The 14,170-nt window shown below is 34.4% G+C and overlaps 2 protein-coding genes across 4 annotated transcripts; one reads left to right on the top strand and one right to left on the bottom strand.

The window, feature by feature from the left end:
• Positions 1–110: 110 nt before the first annotated feature.
• On the top strand, positions 111–3,531 carry LOC100267135 (cysteine-rich receptor-like protein kinase 2). Of its 3 annotated transcripts, none has more exons than XM_002272317.5 (7): positions 111–1,341; positions 1,605–1,718; positions 1,810–1,949; positions 2,037–2,247; positions 2,321–2,555; positions 2,644–2,797; positions 2,883–3,531. In XM_002272317.5, exons 1-7 carry the CDS (start codon positions 489–491, stop codon positions 3,213–3,215), a joined length of 2,040 nt encoding a protein of 679 aa, XP_002272353.2. In that variant the 5' UTR covers positions 111–488; the 3' UTR covers positions 3,216–3,531. The 3 variants fall into 3 exon arrangements, with proteins under 3 accessions (XP_002272353.2, XP_010649524.1, XP_010649523.1); XM_010651222.3 differs by having other exon boundaries at positions 1,605–1,706; XM_010651221.3 differs by having other exon boundaries at positions 111–1,333; positions 1,600–1,718.
• Positions 3,532–6,255: 2,724 nt separating this feature from the next.
• Positions 6,256–11,989, bottom strand: LOC100261960 (uncharacterized). The gene is made up of 7 exons (XM_002272353.4): positions 11,650–11,989; positions 8,890–9,501; positions 7,657–8,212; positions 7,425–7,525; positions 6,958–7,044; positions 6,711–6,838; positions 6,256–6,595 (listed from the first exon to the last, which is right to left on the bottom strand). Exons 2-7 carry the CDS (start codon positions 9,400–9,402, stop codon positions 6,451–6,453), a joined length of 1,530 nt encoding a protein of 509 aa, XP_002272389.1. The 5' UTR covers positions 9,403–9,501; positions 11,650–11,989; the 3' UTR covers positions 6,256–6,450.
• Positions 11,990–14,170: the final 2,181 nt, after the last annotated feature.

Here is a 14,170-nt window from a genome sequence, read left to right on the forward strand (position 1 = left end):
AGTTTTCATTCTTTTCTCTAGTTTTTAGTAATGGAAAACACCAGGATGCCAATTTAGAAATTAATATTCAATTGACACCCAGCAATAAACTCAACCATTAGCCAACAACATTGACTACAGCCCAACAGAAACGTGTCCTCTCTTCCTTTTGAAAGTCGTATCATTTTCAAGTTCTCATTTTTGAAAATGAGAATTTTCTTGATGTATTCACTTGAATCGCCATCCTTCTCTCATCCAATTCCTGATCAATGCTCATTCAATTCATGGTGGCAGGTGGTCGGTATTGGCTGCTGTCTCTCTCTCTCTCTCGCTCTCTATAATGAAGGGAAAAATTGATGGGTGCTCCACCAATAAAACCAGCCAAAAAGAAATAAGAAAATGAGGCAATGAGACGAGGCTGAGAAAACAATATTTTGAAATTACAGTTGATGAAAAAGGCGAGGTGGCCCCCATCATTAGCCTCCAAAGTCATCTAACCTTCCCAAAGGATGTTTGAAAAAAAGAGGCTAAGACACGGAGCATATTTCATTCTACCCAAAAGCCTGAACTCCATTCTCATCCACTTTCTCAGACCATCTCCACAAATGGTCTCATCCATCTCCACCTTGGTCCTCCTCCTTGCCACCATTTCTTCGGTCACTGCCGCCACCGCAAATGACAATTACACCACCCTGCTCAGCCTCAACTGCAACGGTACTAGAGCTGTCAATACCCAATCATTCGATGTGAATTTTGTGGATGCCATGGAAATTATATCTCAGGAAATTGCCAGCTCCGGTTTTGGCATGGCGGAATCCGGTGAAAACGCTACGGACAAGGCTTATGGGCTCGGACAGTGCCTGAATTACCTCTCTAATGTAGATTGCAGGCTCTGTTATTCACAGAGTAGAGTCCAGCTTCCACTTTGCTTGCCATCAACTTCTGCCCGGGTTTACCTTAATGGTTGCTTCCTAAGGTATGGAAACTACAACTTCTCTGAAGAAGCCGTGGATGATTTGGATTCTGTGGCTTGTGGGTCTTCGGGGAATGTAACAGAGGTTGGATTCAGAGACGGGGCTAATGGGCTGATTCAGAATTTGACAAATGGTGCTTATGAAGATAGAGACTATTACAAAGAAGGGAATGCTACGATTTCTTCGGATGTCAAAATTTATGGAGTTGCTCAATGTTGGAGATCTCTGAATAAAAGTGGGTGCAGAGATTGTCTGGAAAAAGCAAGAGAGAAAATAGTTGGTTGTTTTCCTGCTTCTGAGGGAGCAGCTTTGAATGCTGGGTGTGTTGTTAGGTATTCAATGAATCCATTTTATGTGGCATCCTCAGCCAGCAGTGGTTCTTCTTCAGGTAATTGATCGATTCTGGTCCTCAAATTCTCCCAAATGAATCCATCTTCATTTGCTGTAATGCTTCCTCTTGATTTTACTTTGTCACCCCAAGTTGGGATTGGTTTATTTTCAGAGTAAGTTAAACAAGTGACCAGAAATTAAACCCAAGACTGAACAGCATGTTGCATTTATGGTTGTGGATAATACCCAGATAGGGTTTACAAAGACGGAATGATCTCTGACTCTAGGCTGAAACTGGTTGTGCCTTTTGTTTGGTTTCAGCAACTCGTCGTCGTGCGCTGGTTGCAACGTTATCGATTATTGCTGCAGTTTTGGTTATAGGGGCAGCTATTCTTTGGGGAAGAAGGCGACCTCCTACCAATGGTGATAGTGAAAGTAATTTTTACCAAGCAATTGAATGGGTTATACTGTTTATTGAGCAAAGGGTGCATTTGATTTCTTCCGTTAACAAATCTCTTTCTTGCAGACCCTGATGGCAGCTCAGAAATCCTCAGATTGATTTCAGAATCCCATCTCAGTTTCAAGTATGATGACCTGAGAAAAGCAACAAAGGACTTTGATCTGGGAAACAAGATAGGCCAAGGGGGATATGGTTCAGTTTATAAGGTACAAATGCAATTGAAAACAAATTATCCTACACTTAAGCTACATATTTATCATTTGAAACATAAGATTGAGGTGTGATTGATTCAGGGAACCCTACCTGATGGGAGGGAAATTGCGGTCAAGAGACTCTTCATCAATACAACACAATGGCTGGATCAGTTCTTCAATGAAGTAAATCTAATCAGCCAGGTTCAACACAAAAACCTTGTTAAACTTCTTGGCTGCAGTGTAGAAGGCCCTGAGAGCCTCTTGGTCTATGAATACCTCTGCAACACCAGCCTTGATCGCTTTCTTTTCGGTACCTATTGATCTGTGAATTCACCATCTTTTTGAACTTAGTGTAGAGCCTCTTGATCTAACACTTCAATCAGATTCATTTAGGAAGAAAGCTTTGGATTGGGGGAAGAGGTCCGATATCCTTGTTGGTACAGCAGAAGGACTAGCTTACCTCCATGAAGCTTCTGAGGTCAGGATCATTCATAGAGATATCAAAGCTAGTAATATTCTTCTAGATGAAAGGCTGAAGCCAAAAATCGCAGATTTTGGGCTTGCAAGGTACTTTGCTGAGGGTCAGAGTCATCTCAGCACGGGTTTAGCCGGAACTCTGTAAGAACCTACAAACCCTTCTTCAGTTTCACCATCCAGATGGATGTTTTCAATGACCCATTTCTGTAACTATGTTCTTTCTTAACAGCGGTTACATGGCTCCTGAATACGTCGTTCATGGGCAGTTAACAGAGAAGGCCGATGTCTACAGCTATGGAATACTTGTTCTGGAAGTACTCACAGGCAAGAAAAGTAATAGTTCCGTATCATCGTCTACTGAAAGCCAATCCCTCATTTCCCAGGTTCTAATTCACTCACCTTCAGAATAGTATAGGAAAAAACCGTTTACCAAGCGATCTTAATTTGATTTTGATTCTTTTGTGACAGGTATGGGGGCATTTCAATACGAAAACACTGATTCAAGTACTTGATCTTGATCTTCAAGACCAGTGTTCTGAAAAAGAAGCTATAAATGTGTTCCAAGTAGGACTGCTCTGCACACAAGCATCCCCTAATCTTCGGCCACCAATGTGGAAGGTAGTTGAGATGCTGACAAGTAAATCTAAAGATCTTCCATTGCCCACACAGCCTCCTTTTGTAAACGTCAAGGGTGTTGAACTCAGGAGCAGCGGCTCTGAGAGCTCGATGAAGGGCTCATCATCTTCAAAGTTCCCGGTTTCAATGAACCGGATGTCACTGAGTATTATGCAAGGAAGATGATCTTGAAGAGACAGCAGAATCCTAACTACAGATCTTGAGGCAATTGCCCTTTGAATTGGGATTGGTTTTTGGCATATAGGAGAGAAAAAATGCAGGTATTCCCTTTTTTACCAGCTGTTTTGAGCACCTGGGTACGAAACTACTAATAGCCAATTAATAATCAGATTCATTCATAGTTGAGTTTACTTGTCACACCTTGGTGGCGTATATTTGTGTGATATCCATGGTGTCCTCACCTGTGTATAAGTTGTCAAACTTGTACGTGTAAAAGAATTCATTTGATAGTGATTTTAAAAAACACTTCTAACATTTTTAACATTTTGAAATAAAATTTCTTTCATGTATTAGATTAGAAACACTTCCTAAAATTACTTTCAAATGCACTCTAACTGTAATAACTTATCACTTATAAGTGTTTAAGTGTCAAGAAATTTGAGTTGTCACTTGTAACGGGGAAAATAGCGTGGACTTATGCCCTGATTTGATAGATTATGAGGTTATTGAGTGCTATAACTTGTTTGTGTTTAAGTGCAATGAATCATTTCTTAATAAGGATCAAGACCTTTTCCTTCAAAAACTTCGTACATTCCCACATGTCATGACTTGTGTGGGTATTGTAATGGATTATGTGGCATGACTTGTGTTAATATTGTAATGAGTAGTTGAGTGCTAGTGGAAAACCATACGTTTAAGTTTAATGGAGATGTGAGTTGTTCTCTCAAAACCCTTTCACCCAATTAGAGTGCCCGAACCAAGGCTTTTTCTCCAAAATATGAGACATCATATTTGCCCCTAAACTTACCATCACGTATAGTCACAACCTATGTAGACATTGTGCAACAAAGCGTAATGAGTTGTCGGGTGTTAGACTTCTCTCGAAGATGTGAGATTCACCCTCAAACCTACCATCACATATAGTCACAACTTATGTTGACCTACAATGAACTGTAATGAGTTGTTAAGTGTTAAGACCTTTTCTCCAAAAGATGTAAGACAATGCATTTATCCCTAATTTAATCATCACAAATAGTCACAGCCAATGTAGACCTCATGTGCCCTTATGGTTTGGCACATGATGTATATGACTTTAAATTACTTTCACATATATTATATCAAAACCCTTAAAAGTATTATGAACTTCTTCTTGATGTGGGATCTCACTTTCGCCCTCTATACAAACACATTATTCTTGTTGTATAGTTCATAAAGTTCATAAATTGTCCAAACTTGCATATTTTTTATTAAGTAGGTGTTTGATAAGCTAATTTTATAACTTAAAATAACTTGATAACTTAATTTAAATCATTAAATAAATTAAGTGTATTGGGTAATATAACTTAACAATATGAGTTAAAGTAAAAAACAAAATAAATAAAAACAATTAGTTTATTGTTAAGTCCACGTCTTCATTTTACCTTTTTACTCTATTTGCTTTAGTTACCTCTATGATTTCTTTTACTATATCATGACTTTCATTATTACTCGACCTCTTTTACTCTACTTATAATTTATGAGAATAAATACATTAATTTGATAATTTAAAATAAATTTTAAGTTAATTTTATCAAACAACCTTAATACTTAAAGTAAGAATTAAGTGATAAATTTTAAATCAACAACTTAAATATATTTTAACTTAAAGTCAACTTAAATCATTAAATAATAAGTATTTAAGTTTTACCAAACATTCCCTAAAAATTGGCTTTAACATCAATCTTTACAACCCGTATAAATATATTAATATATTATCCACTTTGAACCAATGGTCCTCACAACCATAAAACATGTACACCTAAAACAACATTAATTCCAACAATAAGCACATATAGAGTAATGAGCTTTGGAAAGGGTGTTAAAAACCCTTCCTAATGCTTGGAAGTGTATTTCTATAAAAATTAGGTGTTTAATGAATTTTTAAAAATTATTTTCATTTTGATAAATAATTCTTTCAAAATGCATTTTTTTTTAGGATTTATATCCAAAGGCTTCATAATTTTCTTTAAATCAGAATCACTTCCAAATGGACTCTTGTGAGGATATAGCACGTTGATCTGCTGCAAATTCCATCTTAGTCTAAAACCACATTCTTAAGTCAATTCATTAATGTATTAATTATTGTTCTTGGTTATCAAAGTCCAATCCTCTCCTCTAATAATGATGCAAGAAAAAACCCCAGATAAGCCACCCATAAAGCCCATTGTATTTAGAAAAATCTTGAAAAAAAAAGTGACTTTCTGTTCCAAGCTTCACCATTCATTCCTCCGATCCTTGGACGGATTCCATCTATATTCTTGAACTGAGCTCATCAGGGTTGAATAATCCATCCAAGTTTCTAGTCAAAGAAATACATAGTTTAGAAGGAGGGGAGGCCAATTCTGGTAGTCTAGAATGAGGGGAGGCCAATTCTGGCTTGTCAACAAGTTTGGCAAGCTTTTTGACGTCTTCTTCCCAAAATACTTTTCTAGAGGTCCTTCCCTGGACCTCATGCTCTTCTTCCCAAAATACTTTTCTAGAGGTCCTTCCCTGGACCGCATGCTCAATCTGATATCATGACTGCGGAGGGCTCGTCAACCAGGAACCTCCAAGAGTGTCATTGGACCTAATCATGTTTTCTACTCAAACCAATCTAATGACTTGACATCATCAACAAAAACAACCAAAAATATCCTAAATTTTCAAAACAGATTCTTATAAAAACTATTTTCGGTCAAAAGTATTCCAAATGCATTTTCAAAGTTAAAAAAAAAAACAATTTTCTCTTCTAGAAAACAGAAAACCGTTTTCACAAACAGCAACCAAATAGGCCCATAAGTTTTGTTTTCACATTCTACTTCTTGTAGGGTTTGAAAGAGGTTTTATTTTGTTTGGCTAGGGACTAATGTGGGTGGATAATATGGCATGGAACCGCGTTTGTCTGGGCAATATAACAATGATTCATAACAAAGACGAAGCCATTGTCCAACTCATGGCTAGGAAAAAAAGGGCGTTTTCAAACCTCTTTGAGGGAGACTAGGCTAATCACTTCACAGAAAGCATCACCTACAGCAATAAAGATTCTATTTGGAATCATCAATAAAGAGAATGCAGGAATACCTTTTCGACTTTCAATAGCCTGAATATCTTTTCGATTTTCAAATGATGAATACCATCTTGGGAACAAATTAAGAGGTCTTTCTGGCATTCTCAAGTTACATGATGTATTGACAACAATCTGCAGATTAGCTTTGGAGGCACATTAGCAGGCAAGTAAAGGCCACACCTGTTCATGTATAGCCTTGTAACAGCGTAAGCTGCAGAGTGGAAGATTTGACTTGGAATCCCGATACTTGTATGCATTTGTACAATTTGGACCCACACATTTTTCACGTGGTGGTGGATAACTGATAATTCACACAATAAATTGCAAAGAATTCATCAAGACTTATACATGTATGATAAATTGCAGAGAATTCAAATGGTGTATTTGAATGGCAAGAAAAACATATGGATTCATACCTGGAGGGGACATGGTTGAATATATTTGGGAGACCAATATCTTCAGAAAATGTAACGGTTGTTCCAGTGGGACCCATGGTCCATCTGATAGTGTTGGATGCGAGTGCCACAGCGTTGGCAGCTCTCCCCTGCACATAAAAAAAAAAAAGGAAAACAAAAATAGAAAAAAATAAAACAAAATCAGAATGATGCTTAAAAGTTAGAAGCATGGGATATATCCACGACAATAATCACTTCTCTGGAACACCTGTGCTAATTCATCTCGCAGCTTCTTCTTCTCTTCCCTTTTCTTTCTAGCAGAATCTTGACCAAGTATTTTTCTGATTGCCCCAGCCTACAAAATAGAGAAATATAAGATTGTTTTCCCAAAAGCTATTTTTGGTTCTTAGAAAGTACTAGAGAAAGAAAAAAATGGCAACAAAATTATTTTCCCTGGTCTGGTTTTACTATGGAAAATAGTAAAGAAAATAGAACATAATTAAAATTAGTTAAAAACTTATATATTTTTAAATCTTTATACAAAAGATTTAAAATAAATGAAATGAGTTTGAAATATCATATAAAAATAACTTACTGATTTTTATTTTTTTTAAATTTTTTCTTTCCTGTTACTTTTTTTCTTTATTTTCTTTCCTTTGTATTTTCCAAGAACCAAACATAATCTAAATGTCACCAAGAAAACTAATGAAAATAAAAGATGAAATAGTGGCATACCTCAGCCTCCCTAGCTGCCTTTTCTGACTGTATCCTACGTCTCTGAGCAGCCTCTGCTTTCTTCAGTTGCTGCTCCACTTCAGAGAGTTTCTCCTTTTGCTCTATTATCAAGCAATCAACAATTTATAAAAATGTATAGCTAGATACAGGCACACATGCATATGCACAAGTTATCAAAATGGTAATCTCCAAAATGAATATGAAACAAAAAAAAAAAGGAAAAAAAACTTACTTTTGGATGAGGCAGGAGGCAAACCATTTGGTAGCTCAACAAGTCCTGCATCAGATCCTGAAAACGTATCTTTTCCAAATAGAAGGGCTTGTCTACGTGTTGTGAAAGTCATCTCCTTTCTTCCTTCTACAAGTGAGTCAAGAGATTCCTTTCTTGGCCTTTTCCTTTTAGCTTCAGGTTCATCGTCTGATGTTAGTTCTTCATCTTCCATGTAGTCTCTATCTTCATATACTTTCCCTGATCTAGACTTCTTTTTACCATCTTTACCCAACCTTGGCGAATTATAAGCACCAATGTCATCTTTATCTTCCCCTTGATGATCTCCAGCAACCTTGGAGGCATTGAGCTTACCAAGGTATCGGATTTCCTCATCTTCATCATCATCATTAAATCCCACGTCCAACATGCGTCTCTTAGGAACCCGCTTACTCTTACGAACTGGCTCAGATTTGTGTGTTCCATTCACAGAAACACTTCTGGAGAAATCCTTCCAAGGGACCCCTTGCAAGCCTTTCCCCTTATCTAGAGCACTGGATTGGCTGCTATCAATGTTATCCTGCATCATTCATATTTATACAGAAGCTTCAGCATACTTGAAGAATTTATTATGTGATGACAATCACAGCACAATAAAGGTTATTATATAAAAAACATTAGTATTGTACCATCTTTCCCATGCAAATGGACGGAAGGACTCATTTATTATATAGGGAAAAAATTAAGTTTAAAAAAAATGCATTGAGACCAGCCCTGTATAGCACATATTTTTGGCAGCCCAGAATCCTTCCTGCTGCCAAAGTGCTTTCCAGTGTGTTTGACCACTTCTAGGCAAAAAAAAAAAAAAGTGAAGGTAGAGTTAAGATGCTTTAGCACAGGAGATAGGGAGACAAGGTTTTGGAGCTTAAAAATGTTTTTCCTTTTTGGATGGTAACCTCTTCTCTGCATAGCTTTTCTCAAAAAATAAAAATAAATAAATAAATAGATAATAAAATATATAAAAAATTCAAATAAAATCAAATAAGCACTTCACTAGAAGCTGCAGCAGGCCCACTCTTCCAAGAAGCCAAGGCAAGCGAGTTAATTAAGAGTATTTAAAAGAGTTTCCTTACCATAGTTGAGAGCTCAAAAGTGTATATGTTAGAAATTAGATTGGTTGCATGACCATTATATTTTTTTTTACAAGCTTTATAGAACTAGAACCATTCCATCCACATAATCATCTACAAAAAGTACCTGAAAACTCAGCTTCAGATGGGGCTGGCGAGCATCTGAAGAACGTGAGGTTTTTGTGGCAAAAGAGCCATCACTGAAGGCAAACTCTGATGCAGCATTGGTGTGAATTGTTCGAGTAACACCACCAAGCTTGAGCTTTACCTTTTTCAGCTTGTTCTCGCTTCCTATTCCATCAGAAACAACAGTTGACTCCCTTGAATTCCAATTATCACCATTCCTTCCTCGGCCTAAATGGGCACCATCATTACCCACTTTAAAATCTGACCCATTTTTCAAATGATCATTTCTGTCAAATGAATTGATATCTCCAAATCCTCCGTTGTCCTTCCTGCTCCTTTTAGGGGCAGTTTCACCTTCACTCCTGTTTAAAGGTGGTGTCAAGGACAATGGGAAAAGATTACTGCTCTCTGGAAATGTTTGTGACTCAGGGCGTGGCCGTCGAGATATGCTGCTCCTCTTCCTCCTTATAGTGCAGCCTGCAACAGTGAACCCAGAGCCTCCAAAACATTCCATTGCTATACAAAATCTAACAGCAGGTTTGGAGCACCGATGCTTCTCAAGAATCAGAAATTGAGGGGATCACACTCAATAAACCCCATAACTGCAGCAGACCTGTAACGTTACACAAAGAAGCAATGGAACCAGCAATAATTTATAACCATCAGTCCCCATGTGTAAACCGGGCCATTATTAATCCCATAGCACCATAAATTGTGTAAACAACTGTGAAAGCAACCCAGTAAAATGACCTGAAATTCACAAAAATGCTCCATGGGATGTAATTTTATGCTTACATCAAACAGTTATGTTTTGGTGATCCACTGGGCAAAACTAGAAAAGCAAAGGAATTAAATTTTTTTAATCTTGGATTTTTCATAATTTGGGACCAAAGAAAACAAAAACCCACTCAAAGGAGCCTAAAAATATTACACAATTAGTGGGTTTAACCAGCTCATCATTTGTAAGCATATGAACAAAAATGTACAAAACTTCATTTCTTCAATTTTTCAGGCAATCAAACTGATAGTAACGAAAAAATATATAAGTTGAATTCGAGAAATGTAACTATTAGGAGAATAAGTTAAAGAGTAATAAACAGACCCCCTCCCCATCCAAAATGCAATAATAAAATAAATTAAATTGAAATAAAACCAAGTGCACCAACCATACAAAGATATTGTTAACTTTAGTGATAGGCAAATCACCAAACCGTGCTTGTTTCCCCAGAAAATAGAAATTTCTACTTTTGGGGGGACACTTTTGAGGAAAATCCAAACACTGGCTATAAAAGCTATTTCTAAAAGAGAGGAAAAAGCTTTATAGAGATAGGATAGGAAAAAGGAGTATGTTTCATAAAGAGTCATTTCCCTCTTGTTTCCTTGGTTCTGCTCTAACTTTTGGTGTAAACTCCAAAAACTTATTATGGGTTGGATGATTTTATCATGGTGCTGCAAGTGCACAAGGGACATGTTGAAGGTAAGGTTGCCAATGGAGCAATGGTAGACGATTCTACAATTGGAGATGGATTTCTTGGCACTCAGGGAGGTAAGTTCTTGTGTTCTGCTCGTATCTCCCCACTAATTAGGCTATTTTTTTTCATGGTGATTGTTAGAGTGCACAATACAAATTGTGGACCCAAATCTTAAAAAGTTTAAGCTTTTAGAAAAATTACTTGTTCAACATGATATCAAAGTCTTATCTGATGGGAGGTCATGTGTTCAAACTTCACGATCATATGTTTATAAAAAATAGAGAGTGCATGTGAGGAAGGGTGCAAGAATGCATGATATACATTGTGGCCCAAATCCTACAAGCTTAAGCTTTCAGGAAAACTGGTTATTCAACGGTGATGTAACCTCGAAATGGATGAACCATATAAATTGCAAGTTTTGTTATTATGTAAATAGATTTGTTTACTTTTTTCCCAATTTCAGGTTGCAAAAACCCAATGCCTTAAAAACAGGAATGCCCAGATGGATTGCACGAACCTTCAATTAGGTAATAAGTTTTATAGCCCTGAAAAATACTTATCGAGAAAAAAAAAGTTTTATAGCCCCGACAACCATTTTCTTGCAAACATAACCATATTTCATCTGATCAACTGCCAGTCCACTTGACCCATTCTTGTTTTAAGAAATCTGACATATTTTTGAGTTCACAACAAAATCTCCGTGCAAAAGGATTCTTGTTTTAAGTCTAAAATTTTAGCATTGAGGTCAAGCTTGGACCATCACCCAACTGGGTCGAACCAGTGAAGCAGGCGAACCATGAACCATCCACTTCCACATTGCTATGCTTAAGAACTAGTTTTGTTTGAACACTCCATTTCCAGCAACTAGGCTCAACTTGGCAGGGCTTTCAGCGTGATAGAAGTTAATGCAAAGCACAAAACTAGAACTAAATTGCCAACCTCAAACCACAAATGACAACACATTACATCAACAAAATAACAAATAAATAAACTAATAATTTAAAAAGGTAAAACACCACTCATCATTCATCAATCCAAACAAGGGAAATTAATGAAAGCAGAAATAGGATTAAATCGAGAGCCATCAACTAGCTTACAGAAACACAAAAAAGTCACAAACCCCAACATGCAAAACCAACTGAAACTCAAAAAATAAAATAAAATAACCAAACAAACAAAAGAGCAAAACCCACAAAAACCAGGAGACCCACCACATTTCAAAACTTCACCAAAATTATCATACCCATAACAGAGAAAAGAAAAAACAGAGATAAGGAGACGAGCATTACCTTGCCCAACAGGTCCAGAACCCTACGCCGCCGCAAAAAGAAGTTTCTAGAAGCAATATTGGGGTGAAAGAGAAAAGGGGTTTGAAGCTGGGTGTGTAGCATGGAAGCTAGGGTTAGAGTTTGAGGCTGAGTTTGGGCACTATGTGCCTGGTTTTGATAATGGTAAAGGTCATTTCTCATTTTCTCAATACCCATCTCCATTTATCCCTTTTGTATTAGTTTTTTTTTTTTTCTTTTCTTTTCTTTTTTCCTTCTTATTTATTATTCTTCCCTGTAAGAGTGACTCTGAGAGAGAAACCCACTTTTATGTTGCAGGGGTATATTTCTAGAATTTTCCTATATCTAATATACTTGCAGGTCAACATACCAAGATATTGACATGCGTCACGTACCCATGCCTCTTTCTTAGTTCTCTACTTTCAATTATAATCGTTAATTTCATTGAGGGTGTTGAGATGTGAATTCTTATAGGCCACAACAGTACAGTGATTTCCATCAAGACAAACAAACAAAAAAAAAATGGAATGGGGTTGGAGGATTCATTTGTTTTCCTTTTGTAATTTAAACTGGGGTTTGAGAATTAATTTTTAAAATAAAAATATGGAATATTGTTGGAAAGGATGAATAACTTTAAATTTTTTAGTGCAACACTGAAAATTTTTGGATTATTTTTCAAAATAAAACAAAACTTCAGAGATGACATTGATTTTTTCAAGAGCAATATTTTTCATATGTTTTGAAAATGTTTAATTTTTAATTTTTAATTTTGATTGTATTGTATTAAACCTTGACCAAGGTTACAATTTTTTTATTTTTTATTTTTAGCTTAGTGTTTCAATAAAAAGTGATGCTAAAAATATTTTTAAACTTGCTCCTAAGTTTATAAAATAAATTATATTAAACTTAATGTACAAGTAAATAGTTTTGGTCATTATATTATTATTATTATTATTTAAAAAAATGAAAGAAAAACGAGTTGTATGATTCGTGTAATAAAATATGTTCAGTTTTTGGTAAATTAAGGGTATTTTGTGATCATGATTTAAAAGTATTTTCAACATTTATAATATTTAGGTAAAAATTTTGAAGTGTTAAAAAAGTTAGTAACACTCTTTAGAATTAGACACATTAACATGTTTCTTCAAAAGCATTATAAATAAATTTTCAACAATAAAAGTGATTTTTTTTTATTTTTAAAAGTGTTTCTTAAAATTTGTCAAATACTTATTTTTTAAGGTTAAAAATATTTTCTATAATTAGTGTCAAACAAATTCTAAGAATGCGTTTAGAAGTAATTTTAAAAAGCGTTTCTAACATTTATAATACTTAAATAATAAAAAAATTATATATTAAAAGTATTAAAAATGTTTCATAAAATCACTACCAAATGGATTCTAAGAGTGTCTTTGACAATTATTTAAGAAGTGATTATAACATTTGTAATACTTGAAATTTTTTATTTTTCAAATATTAAAAATATTAAAAATATTTTTTAAAATCACTACTAAACATATTATAAGTGAGTTTGTAGTCAAGATAGTGCTATATAATATATTTTATTTTATTATTTAAAAGAGTGGTAAAAAATTATTATAAAAGTGATGCTTAAATCATTTATTCTTTATTCAAATAAATATTTTAATTATTTTTATATATACATAGACAAATTTTAATTAAATTAATCAAGAAAACAAGTTATATGCATTCAACAGAGGGATTGAACTCGATGTTGCTAATTTTCCAAAATAATAATAATAATAATAATAATAATAATAATAATTTAAAGCAAATTGAGAAGAAGATGATTATTAGCAAATCAGCAAAAATAAGATATTGAGAGAAATGCAAACTCTTTCAACAAGGAAAGAAAAATAATTTAGCGGTTGAATGCAATGAGTTTCATCTCCATAAATGCTATTAAATACTTTAATGTATTTTCAGCTTCAAGTCTCCAAAACCATCAAAAAGGGTTTGAATGATCAAGTAATTTATAGTTCTTATGATTTTGAGTCATTAGGATAAGTTTGAGTTTTGAAAAGTACTAACTAAAATAATATTTTTTTTAAATAAATATTTTTTCATATTTGGATGTCATGAAAAGTGTGAGAAAAAAATAGAAAAAAATTACAAGAAATAAATTAAAAATGAATTTAAACTTAATAAATTATTTTTCTTTGGTTTTTTTAAATTCATTTTACTTACTAGCTCTTTTATATAAAGTTTTAACAGTTTGAAAATCCATAATTTTTTATTAATTAAAATTATATTTTATTTTCTTTAGTACTTTTTATACGATAAATTGAACATGAAAAAACAACATTTTCCTCAATGCTTCATTTTACTTATATTTGGTTTACTACGAAAATTATGATAAAAAATAAAAATATAATTAAAATTAATTAAAAACTCATATATTTTAAAATCATTGATCATTACATAAAAGAGTTAATAAGTAAAATAAGTTTAAAGTAACATAAAAAATAATTTATTATCTTTAAATATAATTTTTTATTTTTACTTT

The sequence above is a fragment of the Vitis vinifera genome, chromosome 5 (assembly GCF_030704535.1).
Source record: "Vitis vinifera cultivar Pinot Noir 40024 chromosome 5, ASM3070453v1".
Taxonomy (NCBI): Eukaryota; Viridiplantae; Streptophyta; class Magnoliopsida; order Vitales; family Vitaceae; genus Vitis; species Vitis vinifera.

Coding starts and splice junctions, on each gene's coding strand:
- LOC100261960 (XM_002272353.4), bottom strand. CDS start 9,402: ATGGAATGTTTTGGAGGCTCTGGGTTCACTGTTGCAGGCTGCACTATA. Junction 6,839..6,957: donor TGCGAGATGAATTAGCACAG/GTGTTCCAGAGA, acceptor TTTTATGTGCAG/GGGAGAGCTGCCAACGCTGT. Junction 6,596..6,710: donor TTCAACCATGTCCCCTCCAG/GTATGAATCCAT, acceptor GTGAATTATCAG/TTATCCACCACCACGTGAAA.
- LOC100267135 (XM_002272317.5), top strand. CDS start 489: ATGTTTGAAAAAAAGAGGCTAAGACACGGAGCATATTTCATTCTACCC. Junction 1,342..1,604: donor CAGCAGTGGTTCTTCTTCAG/GTAATTGATCGA, acceptor GTTTGGTTTCAG/CAACTCGTCGTCGTGCGCTG. Junction 2,556..2,643: donor ACGGGTTTAGCCGGAACTCT/GTAAGAACCTAC, acceptor CTTTCTTAACAG/CGGTTACATGGCTCCTGAAT.